Source organism: Notamacropus eugenii, chromosome 3, assembly GCF_028372415.1.
Source record: "Notamacropus eugenii isolate mMacEug1 chromosome 3, mMacEug1.pri_v2, whole genome shotgun sequence".
Lineage (NCBI taxonomy): Eukaryota > Metazoa > Chordata > Mammalia > Diprotodontia > Macropodidae > Notamacropus > Notamacropus eugenii.
In genome coordinates this window covers 170930923-170945113 of record NC_092874.1, presented here as the reverse complement: position 1 = coordinate 170945113, position 14191 = coordinate 170930923, and the positions used below count along the sequence as shown (strand labels likewise).

Sequence of the window (14191 nt, the reverse complement as noted above, 5' to 3'; positions counted from 1 at the left end):
GCCATGAAAAGTATGGCAACAGTAAAAGGTTTCTGAATGTGCAATGACCAAAAATTAATTAAAAATCAAACCCATAATGAATCCAAGGTGTTTCTAGCAGCTCTTGGCCAAGTTGTATGGATTAACTTCACTGCAGCCTTGGTTCTGAACGCAAACCATGAGCACTTTTGCACTGCACATGCCACCAGGTCATGCAATGCCAATGAATGCTGCCAAGCCACCAAGAAGAAAAAGTTTAAGAAGCCCTGAACCTGTAAGATTCATGCCCATTCTAGTTTTGTGTAAGTCTTTGTAGGGACAAAGTAGTTCATTGTAATGTGGACAGAACTGCTAAAATCTGACAGATGTGGCAAACAGTTGTAACTAATTATGCCTCATGTTAGCAGATTCCATTTAGTGCATTATTCTTCCTTATTTAAAAAAAAACTATTTTCATTGTACAGTAATAACTACATTTTAAACCCTATAGATTTAGCCCAACATAATATCATATTAAAATGCCTGAGAGTAATATTAATAGCTCACATTTCTGCACTTTGGTGTTTACAAAGTGTTTTCCCCAAAACAACTTGTAGATCACCCAAGTGTTATTATTCCTATTTTAGATATGAGGACACTGAGACTCAGAGAAGTTAAGTAATTTTTCTGCCATCATACATCTAGTAATAATTGGCAGAGCCTGACCTGATCCCAGGCCTCCAGATCCCATGCCCTCTCCATTAGACCACACTTCTTTTAAATTTTGTAGAATATTCTGTAATCTATGCTGACATAGACTAGCAACACAGACATTTTGTCCCTGATGACCGACTAATTGAGCTCTAATATATTTGGGTATTATGATGATTGGTGGTTGATATTACTAAATCCAGGTTACTGAGTTCAGGCTCAGAAGATTTGAGATTTCATACTATGGCTTCCATGTAATATGCCAGTGGCAAGTCACTTATTGAATGAATGGAAAAGCTTTTGTTAAGTGCTTATTGTGTGCAAAGGAGAAGAGGGAAGGGATCAATTATTTATCAAGCACCTATTACCATGTGCCAGGTTTTGTGAAGAGAACTTTACAAATATTATCTCATTTGTCCAGCATTAGGGATACAAATAAAAAAGTAGAAACAGTATTTGCTCTCACTGAACTCACATTCTAATTGGGGATATAAGACATATACATTTCAGCTGCAAGCCAGATGGAGAGATCCCATAGTCCTACAACTCTCTGAACCTCTGTTTTTCCCATTTTTAAAAGGGGGGTATAATACTTACTATCTAATTCAGAGGAAATACTTCATCACCTCTAAAGTTCTATAGAAATGCAAATGATTCATACGAAGTAGTTTGTTAAACCAGGGATGTAGCCATAATACAGACGAAATCATGCCTTACCCTGTACATAGTCATGTAGGGTGACTATATCTCGCATAATGCCAGTTAAAATCATGGAAAGGAAAACAAATGGCAGATAAAAAATTGGGATAGGACTCACCCTATGTATTAGAATCTTAGTCCAGAAAGATAATATTTAAGTCTGCTCCATGCTTCTGGGAGGCTTCTGGGGTAGAGATTGAGAGTGATGGATTCTATTGGTCCCAGTAAATTAATGCTGCCTCAAAGGATGTCATCCTTTCCATTGGAATAATTTATTCACTTAGCAAAATCTAAATCATTGTGAAATAAAACACTGGGGAGGAAGAGGAGAGGGGAAAATTACATGGTAACTTTATTATATATTTAAAAGAAAGAGCAAGTTGTACATAATGGATTTGCAGTTTCATGTACAATCATCTTTTTTCTGGTCTATGTTATAGAAATACTTGTTTCCTTTCTTAAATTCAGGATAAAATAAATAAAATTTTTAAAAAGAAAAATTCCCATTAATTAGGAAAAATAACCAAATGCAACAGCTTGATAGAGGAAGATATCATTGTAAATTGTCAGTAGGTGATACCCAGCAGCATAAAACAGTTATAATATGACCAAGAGATTAAGGGTAATAAGTACAAATAGAAAGAGAAACAAATGGAATTGTACGCAGTAGAGGGGGAAGCCAGAGGGAATTCTCAAAAAGCAAAATAGCTTACTCTTTTTCCTAAACTGGTAATAGGTAGTCAGCCCAAAGAGATGGCTTTAGCGTCTGATGTGCCATCATCATTATACTGCCCTTAATATTCATTCTATCATCCGGGAAGGCCTGAGAATTCTACGGGGAGGGGAGTTAGGTATGTCAGGTGCATAAAGTCACTGTTTGTATGCTGTTGGAGAAGCTATCAGTATGGGCCCATTAAGTTACTGTTACTCCTTTAGCAAACAGACTGACTCTCTTGTAACTGTTCCTCTGAGATGAAGGGTAACAGGAGTCATATGGTTACATCGGATAGGTGAGCTATCTTAAGTCAAGTCTTTGAGGTGACTGAACAGTGCCCTGCAAGAGCTCACAAGGTATCTACTAGCCTGGTTACTTGTAGAAGAGAGTAGTGTCTTGGGTGTCTTGGAGATGAATCTATTGTGGTTTTAGAAAACCATCAAATATTTCCTTCCCTTTCCATCCTTACCAATGTCACTGTGATCATACAGTCCGTAGCTGGTGTGCCTGTATCACAGGTTGCCTTTTCAAATTGGATTGTTTAAAAGCTCTTTGAGGGAGGAAAAGGTGTCACATCAGGTCCTTAGTATAGTGCCCAATACGTTGCAAGCTCTGAATATGTGCTTGTTAAACTGGACGTAACCAAATGTTTCACCTTCCTATGCTTCCTATACTCAGGTAGAGATGCTTCCTGTGGTATCTTTATCTGGACATCTTGCCAGCCTCACAGACAGAAGGCAAAAAGAAGGGAAATAGAGGAATTGTCAGGAAGCTACAGTTAAAGAGAATCGGTTGGTCCAGAATTCTGAGCTACTGGCTGACAAAACATGAGAAGTAGTTTGTCCAGAAGTACCTTAGGTCCCCAGCGACGGAGTGCTAGAACAATTAAAATCCTCATTCATTTACTTTGTGAGCTGAGGAAAGTCAATTAACCCATCTGGGCCTCAGTTCCCTTGTCTGTAGGATGAAGGGAGGAAAGGAAAGAATAAACATTTATGTAGCACCTACTATGTGCTAGGCACTATATTAAATGCTTTTACAAATATTATCTCATTTGACTGTCCCATCAACCCTGTGGAGTAGGGCTATTAATATCCCCATTTTACACTTGAGGATATTGAGGTTAAGTGACTTGCCCAGGATTACACAACTAGTAGAGATCTGAGGCTAGATTTGAGCTCAGGTCTTCCAGACTTCCAGAACCAATATTCTATCCACTATTGCATGAGCAATGCTTTCTCATATGATGTTACCTTGAGTTATTTCTGTATCCAAATAAATAAGTCTCTAACAGATGCTAGAACAAACTATCAACAGAGCTCTGATTGCTCACTTTCATTTCTTTACAGAATGAACCCCTAACATTTTTAATTTGGGGTCCTCTTTAATAACAACCCCCATCCCCTTTTTAAATGTATCTTCTCAGGTCACTAGATTGTCTCATAGAGAGATGAAGGCCAGATGCACACAAACCAGTTTGCCTCAGTTCATTTGGAGGGCTCAGGAGCTTGAATTCAGACAATTGATTTCAGAGTGTGTTTCGTCCTTGCTGCTGCTTTGTGTTTAGGCTGGGATAGAAAGGATGCTAAAGAATGTACCTGACTAGCTTTTTCACCAATTATTTCAATGTCTTCTGGACAGACAAATTGAAACCTGTGGCTGTGGGGAACCATGTGCAGATATGTCATTTAAATTTGAAAAACCGTCCCTACCCCTTACCAACTGCAATTGTAAAATGTTCGCGAGTCCGTAAAGCGCTATCTAACTTGTGTTTTTCTTCGGCCCTCTCTCCTCCTCACCCCTTCGTTCCCTCTCTCCCTACCTTTCTCTTCTATTTTCCAGGTTTTGTTAGCTATGACAATCCTGTCTCTGCACAAGCTGCTATCCAAGCTATGAATGGCTTTCAGATTGGCATGAAACGCTTGAAGGTCCAGCTGAAGCGTTCCAAAAATGACAGCAAACCTTACTGATCTTAACCCCAGAAGCTCACTGCTCTTATTTTAGCTTTCTTAGGGTAAGTCCCATGAGCCAGCCTGTTCTCCACAGGGAAGGCAAAGGAGGACCACATTGCCAACTTTCACCAAGAGAGACAGTTATTTTTACATTAACGCCTCCATTCCCCTACCCACCCACCCACCCAACTCGCCATTATTAAAACTTGGGCTACTTCTTTCCTACAAGTAAATTCCTCCAGTTGTGCTACTGTATTCTCTTTTGTTTTGCGACTTTAATTGGTTTTTTTTCATTCTTTTATTTTTTTAAAGAAAAACACACAAAAAATAAATGACATCTTGAAAAGTTAGAAGACAAACTCTAATGTGCAATTGAACTCTGAAACCACTGGTGCCCTTGAAAGCACTGGCTAGGAATATTCAAGGCTGTCTGTCTGGACCTTAGAAAGGGCACCAGCCGTTTAGAGTTTAATGTGGTGGCCTAGAGTGAGAGCGAAGCCAAGAGAAGCACTTATTCAAAATTAAGCAAACAAACAAAAAAAAAAAGTCTTTCCACTCCATGAGTTCATTATAGTCAAAAGGAGTTTATTTTAGGGTTCAAAGAACATGAGGTTTATTAGTCAAATTATTACACTGGTTGTCTTTATTTTACCATTGTTTTTATTTTAGTTTTCAGAAAGGATTAATGTAAAAAAGATTTAGAGGATCTGTTTCTTAAAGCTACAGGGTTTAAAAAAATAAAATAAAAATGAGTGAAAATACTTGATGTTTCTTGACAGATAAATTTAATAATAATAAATACATAAATAAATACATAAATAAAAAAGAAAGCCACAGGCCTGTAAATTTTATTTGTAAAAAAAGCATTTCTATTTTTATACAAAATTTTTACTGCCTCAGAAATAATGGAAGTTATTTATTGCCTATTGTTAACTTATTGGATACCTAAAGAGCAGTTCTCTGTGCTAGCTAGATCCTTTTGAAGTAGTCTCTAGAGTACTCATGCCAGGAATGGGCTTTTTTTCACCGTTGAACCCTAGACCTAAAAGTTCATGCTTTATCCTCTCGTTGTTCTTGTCTGGTTATTTTATTTGTAGTTTCCATTATCCAGTTTAAAGTTCAGCTGTCTGACTTTCCCCTTATGTTAACATTTGTTGATACTGGTCCCTTCCCCCTTCCCCTGCACCCCCAAACCACCGAATCCATCCCCCTTCTGGCTCTCCCGGATGGATTCTCTTGGGGTTTCATTGTGCTGTGGACACAGATTGTAAGAAATGCAAATTATGCGAATGGCTCCTAGACTCCCTGAGTTAAGATTTGCATTAGTTTTCTCCCGGACCCATAAGAGTGATTTTGTTTCTGCTGCATAGATTTCTGTGTAACTTTTTACTCTCCCTTGTTTTTTCCCTAGACATCTTCATGCCCGTTAGTTCATCGTTTGCCTAGCATGTCCCTGTGGCGTCTCAAAAAAAAAAAAGTTTCATCGTCCCGTCATTGTTTCTGATGTCTTTCTGACCTCACATCATATTTGGTTCTCCTACTGACCTTTGAAATTTGCATGTGACCTCATCTAGCTATGAATTCTGGGAAGTCAATGTGAAAAACATTGCTGCATTCATGCAAGACTGAAATTTATTATTAGACAAATTAATTCTAGAAGAAAAAAAAAACCTGTGGCAAAGTGTTTCTTTCTTTCTTAATTTTTTTTCTTTTCGTAAAAAAAAAAACCAGACTTGAAAGTATTATACAGGGATTGGCATTCGTCCTGGTCACTGGTAATAGCAATATGTGTCCAGAGACACAGAATGTTGGTTTCTAACAGACTACTTCCAAAAACAGTTTGAGAAAAAAAAACTGTCTGATTTTAAGTCTCTAGAGGTCTGTAATCGTTTTTACATTTTTCAGGCAGTGTAAAGTTTTTTGATAAGGCCATTTTAGGTGGCTCACTTTCTCATTAAGATATATATATATAGAACCACTTTTTGTAGATTAGTATAAGAAAATATTTACCCTGTTTTGGGGCAAATGCTACCTATTTGTGTCACCTTTTGCTGAACTGACTCACAGTTAGACAATCCATGGTTTAATGCACATGAAATTACCTATATTTTATACTGTTCCAATGTACAGGAGAAAGGTTACTGTAAACTGTGTTACGTTGGTGCTCCCGTGAATTAAGTTGTGGTTTCATCATGAGTCTTATGGTCTTAAGTGTTCTATGTTGATAAGACAAGTTTAAAAATTTGGTTTACTTGAACAAAACAAAAAAAAAAGAATTTTAAAAAAAAAAATTGTTTGCTTAAAAAAAAAATTTCATGTGAGGGAAAAAAAAACCTATTCCAGAATAAGTTTTGTGTTGGCTTGTGAAGCATTGATGTCATTTTTTTATTGTGGACAATTTAGGTGTGTTTGTGTTCAGCAAAATGTGATCTGTTTTTTTTCTTTTAAAGAAAAAAAAAAAACAGTGAAAATATATAGTGCCAAATTCCAAAGGTACATCCTTCCTAGAGCTTCAGTGTGTTTCTTGTGAGAAGTAATTTGATAACATGGGTATTTTATTATGTGTTTTGTATAAATCCCTAATATTAAAAAAAAAGAGGTTAAAAAGTTTGTTAACTTGCTATCCTGTGGTCTTGTTGCCTGAAATTGTTATTGTCTGTTATTTCTCTTTGATGTTTTTTGTAAGACATTGTATAAGTGCCCATGTCTCACTTTTTTAACCACTCTGCACATCAATGCTGTGAAGGCAAACCTCACAATGTATTTTCTTCATAATATTATGGAAACCTCTAAGGTGAGAAAGTTTTGAACTTTTAACCCTTTCTACCCAGAGCTGTCTGGAATGTTGGTACCTTTGATACATCTACCATTTTATTGTTGGATTTGTTTCTGTTGGGTCACTTTCCTCCTCCTGCCATTTCCCCCTCCCCCCCCCCATAGACCTAATTTTTTTTTTGCGGGGGGCTTTGATTTGATTTTGTTTGTTTGTTTTCTAAACACGACTGAAATCTACAAGAAGGAAAAAAAATCCACAGGGCAGATCTGAAGGGTAAAAACAATAGTATTTAACCACTCTCCAAAATTCCCCACCCCCTTCACTTTTTTTCCTTTCACTTTTAAGGACTTTTTAAAAAAATCTTCTCAGAGAGCTCTAAATGTGCTGCTTTAACTTGCTGTTCAGTATTAAATAACAACAGTTTCTTACTGATTCTCTCCTTCCCTCCTCCCATTCCCTCCAGAAAATGGTGAATTTTAGCACCTAATATTTTTTTTTCCAATTTGCTTTTGAAATCAAGTGTGGTGGTGCATTCTGGCCGAGAACTTTTTAATGTGCACTGCAATTTAAACTACTTTTTAAACAAACATTTCCTGGATAACGTTTACAATCGGCCATTGTGCTGGGGATTGTCTGAGCCCTCTGGGTCTGGCCTATGTGTGCAGATTACCCAGAATTTGAAACTGGTAGCCCTTTCACTGCCTTTCTGATGTTAGCTTGTTGGACTAAGTGCATCTGAGGAGACTGTACAAGCAGAACTCACTTCTCATTACTGACACACACAGAAAAAAAAATTGCCAACCAAATACCCATCAGCATTAATTACCTGCTGCCGTTTTTCTAAAGTGCCATATTTCTTTTTATAAAATCAAACACAGACATCATAAGGTCTTGACAGACTGAAGGCCGTGACAACCACCAAATGCAAAGCCCTTTCTGAAAAAACATAAAACAGGTCATTGGCATCTTCTCTGTGGCTGGGTACAATGCTGGTGACCTTCCTCTCGCTCCTCTCTGACTCACTCACCCCTTTCAGTTTAATGTGTATGGATTGTGATAGCCCTGAGGTGGAAAGGACTAGCCTCTCATGATGCAAAAAAAAAGAAAAAAAAAAAGAAAAAAACAGAAAAAAGAAAAAAAAAGTTTCCTTCTTATAGCACATGCACTTATGATGAAATGATTTTTATTATCCTCACACGTGTTTACTACTGCTGGGGCCTTCCTTCATCCTTTGAGGGCTATTTGTACTTCCTGCAGCAATCTGCTTAATAACAAAACAGATCGCACATGTGTCTCTCATATATATCTATATACGGGGTGTGTGTATATACATATATATCAACACAAGAGAACTTCATTTGAATCTTAGACTGTTTCACTCAGAATCTTCTCATATGTCAACCACATAAATTTCCAAAGGTTTTTTTTCCCCCACTTTCTTCGTCCAAAACGACCCTCCCTGTCCCTTTTTTACTCCCTCTCCCACCTTCCTCTCGCCCAGAGTGGACTGAGCACTATTCAGGAGAAAGTTGAGGGTGAGCACTTTCAGTTGTGCATTTATTATTTTGCAGGCAACCAAGATATGGTAGGTTTGGGTGGAAATGTCTGTCCCCCTCCCCCCTTTTATTTGTATGTGTTGTCTTTGTTAAGCAAGTTATCCCTCCTTAGTGAGAAAACGTCCTCCGGTTTACTTTGACTCAGAATATCAAAAGGAAAAGCTGCAAGGGTGCAAAGGGCCTATGCCAGAAGGAAAAACAAAACAAAACAGGGAAATTGCTTTTTTTAAAAAAAAAAATAAAAAATTAAATGTAGAGAATAGTACTTTTTAAATTAAATTAGAGACTTGCAATGAAATGGCAATCCTCAAAGGCATAAATAAGTTCATCTTTCTTTCACCATAGGGGTTATAGTTCTTTGGCTTGTGCTACTCTGGAACCATTTAACTGTTTCTGTTTTTATTATCTTAAGTGCTAATTAACAAGAAGAAAAACAAAAACCTGTAGTTTCATTACCTTTTTGGATAATGTCATACAAAAAAAAAATGTATTTGTGTTTTTTTTGTGCTGTGAAAAAATTGTTGTTCGTAGATTAATAATATGATCATTTTGTTTAGAATTACAAAATAGTTTTTTAAGTATTGTCTGAGAAAAGCCAAAGTTAATGCAACCTAGTGGAAACTGTAAGAACATTTCAGTATTGTTTCTGTTTTATTGATGGATTTTGTTGTTTGATGGAATTTGAGCCAAAAAAAAAATGCAGGCTTTCCTATTTCTACAACTGATTGTACTTATGCATTTTGTACCAGTGGAACTTTTTATACTGGAGATTAAAAAAAAAAAAAGGAAACTTTTGTGGCTTACTCTAGTGGGCCCCCTGACCATGACTGATTTCGAGTTTGATTTCTGGTTGGTAGAAAGAAAGTTGGTTTTCTTTTGAGAATTAAAAACTTTGGCTTGCTTTCTTTTTTTCCCTTTGCTTATATCTAGCGTTAGAATTTTGTCTTTTAAAAAGCGGTAAGTTTCACTTTTTATTCTGTATTGTGCAGTTACACAATAAGGTAATTAGAATTAGGAGTACTCAGTCACTTTAAGTGGATAAATGTATCAGTTAAAACTTTAGGGGTTTGCTTTTTTGCTGTTTAGATCAAAAGTTTTTTCTGATTCTTCTGTCCTCATTGTGAACATAACCGTGTAGTTGAAACAGTCAAACTTATTTTTGTAACGTATGTTATTGTGTGATGCAGTTTTTTGCTTCTGTCTCCAATATTAAACCATTTTCCTAATACTTGTCTCTCTCTGCGTGTTGTATTGTTGGTGGTCATTATATGTTGGTAATACATCTGCACACCTCACTGTTTCACGTCCCTGTTTTTTTTCCTATTTGTTGTGTATAAAAGATACAGTCGATTCCACCTAAGTGAATATCTGATTTTGGGAAAAGGAGGAACTGTGCACTTTAGCTTTCCTCAGTTTATTTCTGTACCACAGCCCATTTCAGCTTCTGGGCCTAGACTTGTTACTTTTTTCTTTAATTAACAGTCGGTCTATGGGTTCACTTAAGTAACTACCTACAGAGTTATATTTTTGCCAAGGCCTTTGTCAGTCATTTGATTACAGAAGCTCATTCTCATATTCTCTCTCTCTCTCTGCCCTCCCTCCTTTCTTTTTCTCCCTTTTCTTCCTCTTTCTCTCCCTCTCTCTCTTGCCTAATTTCTTCTTCCCTCTCTCCTCTCCCCTCCCCACTCCCCCTTTCTCCTTTGGTCTTTCCCTGTTGTGCAAACACAACCTATCCCAAAATGTAGAAAGTTAGTCTCTGATGTCAAGTGAATTCAACTCCAAAAGGGAAACAGCACCTATCAGTTCTAAAAAGTCATAACAACATGCTTATAGAAAGTTAGAGCTATAAAGGACCTGAGAGAGCTAGTCCAGCCCCTTTTCTCCTCTGCCTATGTAAGAAACCTGAGGCCCCGACACCAGGGAGTGATTGGAACCCAGGTCCTCTGACTCAAGTCTAGTGTTCTTTTTTCCATATTGTATCTCCTGCTCTACCTACTAGCTCTTTGTAAAACTTTAGAAAACTTGAGAGAAGAGAAGGAGCAGCCCTGACATCTCTTCTAATTGCACACTAGTCTATTGCCATATGATGAGAGTAAACTTTTTTTTTAGGAACTAGTAACACTTTAAATAGAAGTGAGAGACCTGGAGGTGGAGGGTGAGGAGGAAGCTCACCGGGTGAGCAAGAGCTATGCATATATATGTATAAACACACAAATATGTGTGTATAGTCATATAAGAAATAGGTGTTGCCAACCCATCAATCGGTAGAAAGATATAAAAATAATTTTTTAAAGAAAGGGGCAGCTTGAGTTACTAAGGCTAATTCAATACTCCAACTATTTTGATTTAAAAGGGGTTGAGTTGGTCATACTCATCACTGGATATGATGAAGTTCAAATGGCATTTTAAAAGTATAATAAAAACACATTTTTATTTCTTTCCCCCCCAACACACACATTTCTACAGCTGGTGTCAGAGTTGTTTACAGTGTCACACCCTGGCTAACAGAGATCTAAAGCTTTAAATAGCCTCCTTACCACCCCTTGCCTCTCCCCAAACCCAATCAAAGCTCACTCAAGAGTGCTCTCTGGAACTTAAGCCACAAACCCCAACCTCCCATTCTCTCTCCATCTCTTAATGCTCAGGAATCTGATCGTTTTTTTCAAAGTGCTCTTAAGAGGTTCCATCAAAGCTAGTCCCTCTCGTATCTCTCTCCTTCCAGTTTCTCTGACGCACAATCTCTGGCGGATGCTAGCCTACTCCTAATGCCCCAATCCCACTGCCAATGAGAGGATCCCCTCCACAGCCCTCGGACCTCAGCCACTCTTGGGGTCCAGGACACGGAGCCATTTTAACCATCTCCAGCAGCTCAAAGATTGAGAGCGCTGGTAGAGTGGGGAAAGGGGTCTTCTTCCTATAAGCCTAATACACCCCAATGGGCCATTACTTCTATCAGCTCCAACCCAAACTCAGCTGGGAGCTAATCATTAGATTTCAGGTTTCTAGGCAAAACTTCTGCTTTTAATCTCACTATGGCTTTCAAAAGATCACTGCCTATGCTAAGCAAGGAAGGGATGACTGAGTATGTGATTTTTACCTTATTTTATTTTTTTAAATAATTTTCTTTCAAGATGCAGCTTTAAAAATAAAAGATCTATCTGCCAACATACAAAGAAAGAGATTCTGTGCTAGAGTTTAAAAAGAAGAAAAAAAAGCCAGTTCATTTAAAAATAACTTCTCCATGAAAGGGGAAGGAAAAGTTAGTTCCCTAAAGTGCTGATGGTTGTATAGTAAAGTCCTTGCTTTAAATTCATTTTAAAAAAACTTTAATTATGTAAAACACCTTTGTGGTGTAAGCAAAATGTTTCTTTGTTTGCTGTGCGTGGACCATCTTGGGAATGATAGAGCTGTCACCAGACTTACCTTGCCGATAGAAATTACGTTTGCCCAGTCCCCAGCCCTTCAACTTGATCCAAGGAGCTGGTGACTGTTAGCTCCCAGGCTAGGAAAACAGTCAACACGAATGTACTGTGAATCGTTCCTGATAAGTGAATAAAACATTGTGACCAAACAATCAGCTTATTCACTTATCAGGAATCGACTGTTCTGCTAATTCGCTAACCGTTTTCGTTCTTCATCTCTGTTGTAGCTCACTATTTTTGCTGTGTTCTGTTACTCCTCTCATGCGCTAGCAAAATCACTAGGAATATATCTTCGTGTGACCATGAAACGTTATATCGAGTGAAAATGATATCTTAACAAAATCTATGCACTTGCTATCAGGAACACAATACTGGATGTGTCTTATATATATTGAACTATATAGTACTCGATTTCTTAAATAAAGCTTAAGAAAGGACTCTGTTGTCTGTAAAATTAATGTGAAGATTTTTTTCTAAAAAAAAAACCAATGTTTCTAGAGATTGTTTTGTGTTAAATCTTTGGGGATGCAGAGTTTACATTTTTTTTCTTTGAATTTACATGTATCTGTGGCTTTATGGCTCAATCCTCAATAAATTGGCTTTGGAAACAAGACGGAGTGAGGGAGGTTTCTCCTACTGCTTTGTAGCAAGATATAAGCTGGAAAGCCATCCCCTTATTAGCGAGAATGGTGTGTCTCTGTCCAAAGCAAGAGATATCACTCCTGCAAATACCAGAACAAAGTAATTCCTAGACTTACAAAGAACCACTTGAAAATATCAGAATTTTGCCCTAACCTAGAAAAATCCAGCTGTGTTTCTGAATATGATCTCTTTGGGGGTGGATGAATAAGGGGAAAAAAAGCTTCTAGAATAATGCTGGTTTACGTCAGTGCCCAGCCAAAGTGAGGTGACACTCTAAAAGTATAGCCAGCTGGAGAGCTGTGCTTGTTTTATTCAGAACTGCAAAATGAGAGAGAGAGAGAAATGGTATTTGATCATTCAGGATGAGAAGAGTAAATTTTCAAAGCACCAGTGGAAGAGACACCCCATGACATTTGCTAAGCTTAAATGGGAGGCCTGCTGCTTTGGCCTTTCAGAGTTTTTTTTGAAATTTTTCCCATAGGGCATTAGTTTGTACAGAACAATGTTTATGTTTAAAAAAAAAAATTCTCAACGTTTGATTCCAAGGAAAATTCCTAGACTTTCTCTACTTAGAGGCTGAACTACAGCCAGACATTCTAAGCCTTCATTCAGCCACACCTCAGGGACCTGTGCTAATGGCAGACAAGGAGAGCATGGATAATAAAAATCGACAGATAATCCAAAACCCTCTCACTGATGAGTCCAACAAAAAACTTGCCCCTCATGCATCTTTGGGTAAGGGTAAAGAATCAGCTAAAAGGCCAGATGGCAAAGGAAATGGAATCTGTACACTGAATAATCCTGGATAATAGAGAATTGACTACAGAGACAGAGGAATTGAAATAGTACCCCTTTTCACAAAAGAACTTTATAGACAAGCATTAACAAGTGCTCCCATTTTATGGAGAATGAAATCTAGGCACTACTCAGTACAAGACCTAGAAAACTTAGTAAGAAAAGTAATTCTAGAATCTAGCTGCCCCTTTTCCTACAACCCCAACTTCACGATCTCCCTTCCTCACAAAAGCTAGCATATAATTTGCTGAGTAACACATTTTGGGGTTGTAGTCAGAGCTCTTAGGTTTAAATAGAAAGCTATAAATCTCAGCAACCCCTGAGGGGCTTTCTATAGATTCATCTCTAGCCTCACAAATAATACTAAGTATAGAACCAATTCAGAGCCTCTGAAATGGCCTTCAATAGTTAGGTAGCAGTAGTAGTAGTAGTAGTAAGTCTTTAAGATTCCTGAACATGTTTAAAGCAATCCCTGTTTTCTTGAACTGAAGACCCAATTCTAAATGCATTTCAAAATATATATTAACTCCTCAAGATTAATAAGCACTTTACACTCCATACTGATATCTCACCACACCACACACATGTATCACTTCCATCATCTCCAATTCATATCTCAGTTGGGAGAGATCCAATGTCACTCACTATCCTTCATTATTGTGACTGTTTTGTCAATAACTCCTAACCTGATCCCTTTCACACCCCCAGCCCCAGAAATGAACATCTCCAGAGTTCTTCTCTCTCTCTCTCTTTCTCTCTTTCTCTCTCTTTCTCTCTCTCTCTCTTCCCCCCCTTCTCTCTTTCCCTCTTTCTCCCTCCGTTATCTCCCTCCTCATCTCACTCCCCAGGGGAATTTGGAGGCTGTAGGAAAATGGCTAGTTATAGAAAGGGAGGGACTTCAGAAAATTCAGCTACTGATCCCAGGTCATCTTAACTGTTACAGAGTCCAAGAGAGACTCCTAGAT

General features: G+C 37.8%; 1 protein-coding gene across 47 annotated transcripts in view; it reads left to right on the top strand.

Annotated features, from left to right (window-relative positions):
• CELF2 (CUGBP Elav-like family member 2) overlaps positions 1-12402 on the top strand; it is a 620126-nt gene extending 607724 nt beyond the window's left edge. For all 47 annotated transcript variants that reach the window (XM_072653373.1, XM_072653356.1, XM_072653346.1 and 44 more), the window contains 2 exons: positions 3926-4097; positions 5447-12402. In XM_072653373.1, coding sequence (XP_072509474.1) covers positions 3926-4053 — 128 coding nt within the window. In that variant the 3' untranslated portion in view covers positions 4054-4097; positions 5447-12402. The remainder of the gene's footprint in view (positions 1-3925; positions 4098-5446) is intronic.
• The last annotated feature ends 1789 nt before the right edge of the window (positions 12403-14191 follow it).